Consider the following 11,209-nt stretch of genomic DNA (forward strand, 5'->3'; position numbering starts at 1 on the left):
ATTGTTGTCAAGTGTCAATTGGATTGGAAAATTATTTGAAATTTAAACTGTCCGATAGGGTAATGTCACGTGGAAAAGTGTAAACTAAAGTGTACACCATAGTGTACATGAAGCAAGGTTCTTACCGATTGAACTTTGTTATTTGTACACTGATTTTTGACACGTTGTTTGACACTTGAATAGTTGTCAAGTGTCAATTTGATGGGAAAACAAATTGAAATTCAAACTATCCAACAGCGCAATGTCACATGGTAAAGTGGAAACCAAAGTGTACACCATAGTGTACTTGAAGCATGATTCTTACCGATTGAACTTTGCTATTTGTACACTGATTTTTGATACGTTGTTTGACACTTACATTTCTTACCGATTGAAATTTACTATTTGTACACTGATTTTTGACACATTATTTTACACTTGCATTGTTGTCAAGTGTCAATTGGATGGGAAAACTGTTTGAAATTTAAACTGTCCAACAGGGTAATGTCACGTGGCAAAGTGTAAATTAAAGTGTATACCATAGTGTACATGTCTCAAGGTTCTTGGCGATTGAACTTTGCTATTTGTATACTAATTTTTGACACGTTGTTTGACACTTGCATTGTACTCGAGTGTCAATTGGATGGGAAAACTATTTGAAAATAAACTGTCCAACATGAATTTGTCATGTGGCAAAGTGTAAACTAACGTATACACCATAGTGTACATGAAGAAAGGTTCTTACCGATTAAACTTTTGCTATTTGTACACCTATTTTTGACACGTTGTTTAACACATGCATTGTTGTCAAATGTCAATTGGATGGGAAAATTGTTTGAAATTTAAACTGTCCAACATGGTAATGTCACATGGCATAGTGTAAACTAAAGTCTACACTATAGTGCACATGTTGCATGGTCCTCACCGATTGAACTTGGTTATTTGTACATTGATTTTTGACACACTGTTTGACACTTGCATTGTTGTCAAGTTTCAATTGGATAGGAAAACTGTTTGAAATTTAAACTGTCGAACCGAGTAATGTCACGTGGCAAAGTGTAAACTAAAGTGTACATTATAGTGTACATGTAGCAAGGTTCATACTGATTGAACTTTGCTATTTGTACACTGATTTTTGATACGTTGTTTGACACTTGCATTGTTGTCAAGTGTTAATTGGATGGGAAAACTGTTTGAAATTTAAACTGCTCAACAAGGTAATGTCGCATGGCAAAGTGTAAACTAAAGTGTACACCATAGTGTACAGATAGCAAGGTTCTTACCGATTGAACTTTGCTATTTGTGCACTGATTTTTGACACGTTGTTTGACATTTATATTATTGTCAAGTGTCAATTGGATGAGAAAACTATTTGAAAGAAACTGTCCAATAGGGTAATGTCACGTGGTAAATTGTAAACTAAAGTTACACCATAGTGTACATATCGCAAGGTTCTTACCGATTGAACTTTGCTATTTATACACTGATTTTTGACATGTTGTTTGACACTTGCATTGTTGTCAAGAGTCAATTGGATGGGAAAACTGTTTGAAATTTAAACTATCCAACAGGGTAATGTCACGTGGTAAAGTGTAAACTAAAGTCTACACCATAGTGTATATGTGAAAAGGTTCTTATCAATTGAAGTTTGCTATTTGTAAACTGATTTTTGAAACATTGTTTGACACTTGCATTGTGTTCAAGTGTCAATTGGATGGGAAAACTATTTGAAATTTAAATTGTCCAATAGGGAATTTGTCACGTGGTAAAGTGTAAACTAAAGTGTACACTATATTGTACATGTAGCAAGGTTCTTACTGATTGAACAATTATCCAGGTTTCCTGCCCACATGGTTAATATTGAGGTACTAAAGGTAGAAAGATTTCTTGAGGGGCTAAGACCAGAACTATATAGAGATGTGAGCATGGCAAGAATCCAAGATGTTTCATATTCTCAAATTGCGGAGAGAGCCTTAGTTGCAGAATAAGCCAAACGAAGGATTAGTCGTGCTCAAGAGGCTCGTCGACAATTTAGGCAAGGTCAAGGATAGCATTGGCCTAGAAATAATAAGAAAAAAGCTTTCCAAGGATAGAATTAGAAGACTAATTTTCAATCGAGATAAGGACAACAACATTGGGATCAGGACAAAAGTCCAAGGATAGATCAAGGAAAAGCCTCAACAGCACAACCATCTTGTCCCAAATGTGGTGGACAGCATACTGGAGCATGTCCTATAGAGACTAGAACATATTATGTTTGTGGAAAGGTGGGACATCTTTCTAGAGTATGCCCAGGTAATCCAAACCATATGGAGCAAAAGAAAGTGACAGCTAAGGTGTTTACTATTACCAAATCAGATGTTGAGACAAATCCATCAATGGTAATGGGTAAATTCTCTATTTTTGGCATCACAGCACTTGTACTATTTGATTTTGGAGCCACATATTCATTTGTGTCTACTGAGTATGTGAGGAAGTTGGGTAGGACGCTTGATATACAAGAGGGTAATTATAGTGTAACTATTCCATCTGGAGATGTACAACAAAACAATCTAATTGTAAGAGTATGTGTGATCCTTATAGAAAATCAAGAGCTCTATGCATATTTAATTGTGTTAGAAATGAAAGATTATGATATAATTTTGGGTATGGATTGGTTGTCAAAATATCAAGCTACTATAGATTGTATGAGGAAATCAGTGACCTTTCAACCTTTGGGGAATGAGCCATTTACATTCATTGGGATCGAAAAAGGTTTTAGAGTTCCAACCATATCGGTATTGAAATCACAAAGGTTACTAGATAGTGGGTGTGTAGGGTATTTGGTGAGTGTTAATGCTATTGAAGCACAACACAATTCGAATCTTAGTGATGTGCCAGTGGCACAAGAATTTCCAGAGGTATTTCCCGATGATTTACCTAGGGTACCACCAGATCGTGAGATAGAGTTTGTAATTGATTTAATTCCAGGAACATCTCCAATTTCCAAGCCTCCATATAGAATGGCCCAACTAAATTGAAAGAGTTGAAGTTACAATTACAAGAGTTGTTAGATAAAGGTTTTATTAGACCTAGCTTTTCACCATGGGGTGCAATTTTATAGAGTTAATTTCTCAACCGTTCATTTAATTTCTTACCCAATTGACACCCGATTCTCAATCGATTTCAACAATTCGCACCTCAATATTTATAATGTCATATGAGACATATATTATTGTTTTGTGATCATGCCTCACATTCCAAATGTGTCAATTACCTATCTAGGGTTTAAGATGACCTCGATCCACCAAATGGAAAGCTTGAACCTTTGTCGATACTAATTTTCGACCTTTTCGATTTCAATTACTTACCAAACTAATCTTTAACATTTAGTATCATACATCAATGGATCCAAGTAAAGTAGAGGCTATTAATAATTGGCCATGACCTACAAATCCTTTAGAGGTTAGAAGTTTTATGGCTTTAGATGAATATTATCGTAGATTTGTGGAAGGGTTTTCCAAAATAGCTTCTTCTTTAACGAAGTTAACCAGAAAGAGTACTAAGTTTGAATGGACCGATGCTTTTGAGCATAGTTTTCAGGAATTGAAGAAAAGACTAACTTCAGCCCCTATCCTTTCAATCCCATCAGGGACTGGAAATTTTGTAGTTTATAGTGATGCTTCAAAGAATGGTTTGGGATGTGTATTGATGCAAAATGGTAAAGTTATTGCATATGCCTCTAGACAACTAAAAGGGTACAAAAAGAATTACCCTACACATGACTTGGAACTCACCGCAGTTGTGTTTGCACTTAAAATATGGAGGCATTATTTGTATAGAGAGTGGTGTGAGATTTGGACTGATCACAAAAGTTTGAAATATCTATTAACAAAAAAGGAATTGAATATGAGACAAAGAAGGTGGCTAGAGTTGGTAAAGGATTGTGATTGTGTTATAAACTATCATCCCAGTAAGGCTAATGTTGTAGCTACTGCATTAAGTAGGAAGTCGACATCTAGTGTTACGAGTATGATTGTAACTCAAAAATTAGAATTGATAGATTTATAGAAAATGGTTATTGAAGTTGTGTCACAAGGATCTATAGAGGCTAAACTTGCTGTATTGACACTTTAGCCAACATTACTGAATAGAATTCAATAAGGGCAACATGAAGATGATTATTGTTCCAAGATAAAGAATGATATACATGATGGAAAAGCTTCAGATTTTCATATATTAGCGGATAATATCTTGCGGTTTAGAGGATGATTATATGTACCTGATGCAGAAAATATCCGAGGTGATATTTTATTTGAAGCTCATATGACACCATATTCTGTTCATCCAGGAGCTACTAAAATGTATAGAGATTTAAAGTTGCATTATTGGTTGTTGAACATGAAAATTGAAATAGCCGAATATGTGGGGCAATGTTTAACCTTTCAACAGATAAAAGCAGAACATCAAAGGCCAGCAGGAACATTACAACCATTACCTATCCCAGAATAGAAATGGGAAAGAATCACAATGGACTTTGTTGTGAAATTACCAAAAATGACTAAAGGATATGATAGTATTTGGGTTATTGTGGATAGGTTAACAAAATTAGCCCACTTTATTGTAGTTTGTTCCACTTATTCCATGGACCGATATGCTCAACTTTATGTACAAGGAATAGTCAGACTTCATGGAGTACCACTATCTATTGTCTCAGATAGGGATTCTAAGTTTTGATCTCTCTTCTGGAGAAGCCTACATAAGGCTTTGGGAACACAATTATCTTTTAGCACAGCTTATCATCCTCAAACTGATGGGCAATCATAAAGAACGATACAAATATTGGAAGATATCCTGAGGGCTTGTGTATTGGACTTCCGTAAATTTTTTACCTTTGGTAGAATTTGCATACAACAATAGTTATCAGGCTACAATTGGTATGGCTCCTTATGAAGCATTATATGGTAGAAAATGTAGATCTCCAGTTTATTGGGATAAGGTTGGAGAAAGGAAACTATTAGGTCCAGATATGGTATGTGAAATGGCTGAGGTCGTAACACAAATACGTCAACGGATGCAAACAGCTCCAAATCAACAGAAAAGCTATGCAGATCAAAGAAGAAGATTGTTAGAATTTACTGTGGGAGATCAAGTATTTTTGAAGATAGCACCAATGAAAGGAGTGATGCGGTTTGGTAAGAAGGGAAAACTAAGCCCGAGATATATTGGTCTATTTACTATTACTGAGAGAATTGGGAATGTTGCCTACAAACTTGACCTTCCTTCATCAATGTCTCAAGTACACAATGTGTTTCATGTATCCACGCTAAGAAAATATATTGGAAATCCTTCTCATGTATTGAGGAATGAACCAATGGAGATAAAACCAGATTTGACTTATGAAAAAAAGCCGGTAGAGATCCTTCAACGAGAGATAAAGCAACTGAGAAGTAAGAAAATTCCATTAGTTAAGGTGCTGTAGCGGAATCAGTTAACCGAAGAGGCTACTTGGGAAAGAGAAAATGAAATGCGGGTTAAATATCCTGAACTTTTTGCTACGCAAATTTCGAGGACGAAATTTTTATAAGGAGGGAAGGATGTAATACCTCGAACTTCACGTTTTACATTTGGGCAATATAATTCATGCATTCCATGCTAACTACATTGTCATTTGCATCAATTTCGTAATTGCTTTCTCTTAAAAACGTGTGTTTGATCATTGAGGCTTTAAAATCTTTATATAGTGATGATCTTTGACTCCTTGACCTAAGTAGTGAATTTCACATTGAGCTATGATAGAAAATTAGGTTAACTAAATGTTGAAGATTAACTTGGTAAGTAATGGAAATCGAAAAGGTCGGAAATTAGTATTGACAAAGGTTCAAGCTTTCAATTCGATGGATCGAGGTCATCTTAAACCCTAGATAGCTAATTGAAATATTTGCAAAGTGAGGCATAAAGTGGCATGGTCACAATGCAATAATATATGTCTCATATGACATTATAAATATTGAGGTACGAATTGTTGAAATCGGTTGAGAATCGGGTGTCAATCGAGTAAGAAATTAAATGAATGGTTGAGTAATTAACTCTATAAAATACTTTGGGATCTTAGGACAAGTGAAAGGGATTGTAACCATGTCAAAATAAGACAAGGATACTTGATTTGTACCTGCAATGATAGATATAAAATCAGATTTTGGCTACAAGTGACCACTTCTTGCTTGCACACCTCGTACATGGGATTTTGTCATTTTAACACTTAATTTCTTCAACCTTAAGGCATCAATCTCATGTATACTCCCTACGAACTGAATATAGGACGTATATATATATTTTATATCATAAATGGATCCACAGATAATAGTAAGAAAGTCAAATGTTGCTGCAACGGAGACACCTCCTACTTACCTTGTGAAAACTTGTCAATCTAACATTTAATTCCTTCAGCCTTAAGACTTCCAGCACGTCTCCTAAATCATTACCACTTTATAGTGGACAGATATACATCTTATAAGACACATATGCCCCCATATAAGGTAAGGGAAAGGTCAAAGTTTGCTGCATGAATCCACCTCCTGCTTGGACAGCTCATGCTTTGATGATACTTGTCTTTTAATTACACTTTCCTTCATCCTTAAGCATCATTCACGACTCCAAACCTTGAGGCTACTTATACATCTCTTGGATAAGACATTTAAACCTCCAAATATATCCCCAAGTGAAAGGGAGAGCAAAGGAAGCAAGAGAGATAGAAAAGTAAGAAGCCGGGATTGCAGTTTGGAAAGGTTAGTTTAAGTCATGGTTTTGAAGTTTTTCTTTAGTCCTTTTGGGTATTTTATAATATTTTAAAACTCTAAACTTACTTGAGGTTAAATATAATGGTTGTTGATGATTTTATGATGGCAAAAAGAGGGGTAATCAAGTACAAGAACCTGAAAGAAACCAACAGGAATAGAGATGTGTTGATTGATGAATTTGGATGGCTTAAACTTTGATTTTGGATAATACTTAAGATATAACTTGTATCTATGTAAATGAATGTTTTTAAATTATAGTTATGAGGATATAAATGGCCTTCTAATAGCCTGAAATCCGATTGGTGACATGCTAATAAAATAGAAACCGAAAACTGTCACAATAGAAACTGTCTGATTTTAGTGTTGTTGAAATGGACTATTTTGAGGCTGAGAACACTTTACTTGTCACGAATTTATGAATAAATTATGTTTGAAAGTAGATATGCGTCATAGGAATAAATTTACAAATCACCGTATAAAAAAAAGTTAGCGACTTAAAGTTTTGATGTCTCTTCAGAAATTTTAGTTTCTGCCTCATCTTTAAAAAAATCATAACTCTTTCGTTACTAAGTATTTTTATAGGAAACCAATTGGATTGCATAGCCTAATAAGTTATATGCTGAATAAAATTGGAATCATGTCAATCCAATATCGGTAAAAGATTATATGTTACATAAAGTAAGCTGTGCTGAGTGCTGTCTCTGTTTTTCAGCTTCTACCCTTATTTTCAAAAATTCACAAGTCACTCGTTATCTTGGAATTTTTTGATGAAACCAATTGAATTTCATAGTCTCCTAGATTAGATACTGAATAAATTTTAATTCATGTGGTTTTGACATCAGTGGAATTTTATATTCCATTTTAAGTGAACTGCACTGGTTACCTTTCAACTGGGTCGCTTCTGAGTTTTGAAAAATATTTTAATACCCCATATGATGTCGATGGAAATTAATTTTTGACTATGTCTTATTATAAGGAGTTTACTGCCTTACATTAAAATTTTATGAAGTTTCAAGGTCGATAGCTATGAAAAAAAATTTATTTTGACAATTACTGTTTGAGACAAAAACTGGAACAACTACATTACTTTTTAAGTTTTGCCAAAATTTCACGTCAATAGTCGTTACATGCATGGAACCCATTCTAAAAACATTTTTGAAATTGTTTTCGTTTAGAATTGGATTATTTTTTAAGTAAAAAAATAAAATTCTTTAATTAAATTCTAAAATTTAATCTTTATACCTTCTACTAAAAATATATTGAACTAACTTTACGGTTAAGGTACAATGGTTTGAGTGATGTTTCCGTCCATGCGGGTCGGGGTGTTATAGCATTATATCAAAGCACGAGTTTAGTTGATTATGTAGACTTAGTGTATTTTATTTATGAGATGAAAAAAATGAAACATTTAAGGCACTCCGTGGCATCTTGCGTCTATCAGTTGACCTCATCCGACGAACCCAATGTATGGAATAAAATATTATGTTCCACATTATTTTTTCGAGCATGATTTTGATTTTTTTTAATTATTTAAGCTTGAATCTATGAAAATGCTCATGATATTTTGAATGAAATATGCTATGTACATTATATTTTGTTTAAATATACATGAAGAAATGATGATTGGCCATCATATTAGAACCTCAAGAGCATAATGTATAAGTTGATATCACTAATGAAGATAACACATAATTGGACACTTATGTGACAAACATGGCTAGAACTTATCAGACCACTAGAAAGGCCACAATTTATATAGCAGTGTTGAACCGTAGGGCCATCATCTAGTCCTATGAGAACTATGTGACTGACCTGTCTCGTCCACTTGTTGAACACGTACATGACATCTACGAGAGATGTATGGCAACTGTAGATGCGGGACTGGAGATCATGCATATCGAGGCTATGAATAACCTTATACATTCACTTCCACCTCAGTGCGGAAACATGGGAGTCATTGTTAGGGATGAGATGCTAGAGGGTAACCATCCAGAGCACCCAAATACGATTGAATTTGGTACATATTATCAGACCTTTCTACACAAATGGAGTAAGAGTTTAGAACCCCAATCGAAGATAGTAATTGAGCCCAATAATGAGGTTGAGCCTGAGCTCTAGCCCGAACCTCGGTTTGAATTAGACCCAGAGGAAGATCCCGAATAGGAGCATGAGGATGACTTTGGGTTGGACTTAGAGAATGATCTTGAGCATGAACCTGAGCCACAGGTTGAGATAGACCTAGAGTCAGGGCTGAGATAGAAGACTCTTCCGAAGATAAGGCTCCACCGAAGAAGATTCGAAAGATTCATAGGGATTAGAAATTCAGATTTCCATTTCCTTGTGATATCTTTTCCTTATGTTTTTGAAAAAAAAAATTGTCGACCTATTGTATGTCCTGATTGCAATGAGTACTATTAATAAAGGAAAATTATGATCAATTTGAGGACTACCTTATTTTTTTAAGTATTCTGGTATTGGCAAATGATGTTAATGTGATATATTATATCTTATCTCTAGGAAAATGTCTCAAACAAACCAGAACAACTTGATAAGGGATCTCCTGCAAGCGGTTCAAGATCTTGGCAGGCTGAATCAAAATCTCGCTCCACCTACACCACCAGCTCCTATTACTCTTCCGACTCATGCCTTGGTAGTTGAGTTATTTTGAAAGCATAAGCCCCCTACCTTCGATGGAGCATCTGGTCCACTAGTAGTTGAGGAATGGCTTCGTAAGCTAGAACGGATTTTTCGACTCATAGACTGCACTGATGCCCAAAGGGTTCAATGTGCGGAGTTTATGTTTATCGGTGATGCAAGTCACTGGTGGGATTCGATGTCCCGAACTAGGACTCCAGAGCAGCACTTGGCAATAACTTGGGAACAATTCAAGGAGGAAGTGATGGACAAATATTTTCCTCAATCTCTAAAGGATTTCAAGGAGAACGAATTCCTTCAACTCAAGCAGGGTAATATGTCCCTAACAGATTATGAGCGGAAGTTTGATCAACTCTCAAGGTATGTTCCACATCTGGTTGACACAAAAATTAAGAAAACTCGAAGGTTCGAGCAAGGGTTAACCCAGACCTAAGTATGATCCTTATGTCACATCGCTTCACGTCATACCATGAGATGCTAAAATGAGCTCACGCTATCTATTATCAAAAGGCTAATGCAGAGCAACATCATCAATTGTACAACCAGCAGGATAAAGGGAAAATTGGAAAGAGAAAGTGGAATGGTCGAGACAAAGGAAAGGGCAAATGGCAAAATAAGAAAGTTAATATCGGATCTAGCACCAGTAAGGCCATGGTAGCTGCAGTAGCACCATGCCCTAAGTGAGGTAAGCCTCATCGTGGTGAATGCTTGTATGGGAAGAATGCCTATTTTCGGTGTGGCAAATCAGGACATATTGCTAGGGATTGTCCTACATTTGCTCAAAGGAAGGATGATAACAATGATCAGAACAAGAAGGGGAAAGCACGAGTTTTTACATTGACTCAAAAAGATGCAGAGGGGAACTCAAACGTAATAACCAGTATTTTACTAGTAGCTAATACACCTGCTTATATACTGTTTGATTCAGGAGCTACTCACTCTTTTGTATCAATGTCTTTCATTGCCAAATCTAGTATTACTTGTAATGAGTCAAAGAGTACACTAGAAGTTAGCCTCCCCTCAGGCAGGACATTAAACACAGACAAGTTAGCTAAGTCAGTGAAATTCGATATTGAGGGAAAAACCTTAGAAGCTAATTTGTATATGATAGATATGAAGGACTTGATGTGATTTTGGGCATGGATTGGTTAGGATATAATTATGTGACCATTCGTTGTAGAGAAAGAGAAGTGTCTTTTCAAAAACCAGGAGAAGAACAATTTTCTTTCCTTGAAATAAAGACCAAATCCCATCTTCAACTGGTTTCAGCCTTACAAGTCAAGAAAATGTTGAGAAAAGAAACATCTTAAGGGTTTCTTGTAATACTCCGAAATTTTATGCTCGTTTAAATTTCTTTAGGATAGCGATTTAACTTTCAATATTATTTTGGCCATAAGAAAAGGGGGCACCACCTTTGTAGTGGTTAATGCTAGAGGTAGTTAATGAATATAGGCATGAAGTGCTAAATGTTGTGTGCGCATGAAGTGATTATTAGTTAGTCGAAACTTAAGTCAAGTTTGAATTTGAATGAAGTGGATTATTTTGTTAGGACTTCAATTGACCAAATGATTAAATTATTTTACAATCTACAATTTTTGAATATGTAAGTTGGATACAAGTTTAAATTTGGCATATGCTTTGCTAATAATAAAAGTTAGAGGGGTTAGATTATATTAGTTGAAAAGATAAGAGACTTCCTTTGTAAATCTAGGTTTTGTAGCCACTTATTACCCTATAATCAACCCACTTGTCATCCATCATCACCATACACTTAGATAATAGACTAAACATGTGTA

At 35.3% G+C, this 11,209-nt stretch overlaps 2 protein-coding genes across 2 annotated transcripts; both read left to right on the forward strand.

The window, feature by feature from the left end:
- Positions 1 to 1,829: 1,829 nt before the first annotated feature.
- On the forward strand, positions 1,830 to 2,999 carry LOC111385547. The gene is made up of 2 exons (XM_023009951.1): positions 1,830 to 1,955; positions 2,124 to 2,999. The coding sequence occupies exons 1-2, from the start codon at positions 1,830 to 1,832 to the stop codon at positions 2,997 to 2,999; spliced, it is 1,002 nt and encodes a 333-aa protein (XP_022865719.1).
- Positions 3,000 to 4,648: 1,649 nt separating this feature from the next.
- Positions 4,649 to 5,440, forward strand: LOC111385548. The gene is made up of 2 exons (XM_023009952.1): positions 4,649 to 4,775; positions 4,860 to 5,440. Exons 1-2 carry the CDS (start codon positions 4,649 to 4,651, stop codon positions 5,438 to 5,440), a joined length of 708 nt encoding a protein of 235 aa, XP_022865720.1.
- Positions 5,441 to 11,209: the final 5,769 nt, after the last annotated feature.

Source organism: Olea europaea, unplaced genomic scaffold (assembly GCF_002742605.1).
Source record: "Olea europaea var. sylvestris unplaced genomic scaffold, O_europaea_v1 scaffold32, whole genome shotgun sequence".
Lineage (NCBI taxonomy): Eukaryota > Viridiplantae > Streptophyta > Magnoliopsida > Lamiales > Oleaceae > Olea > Olea europaea.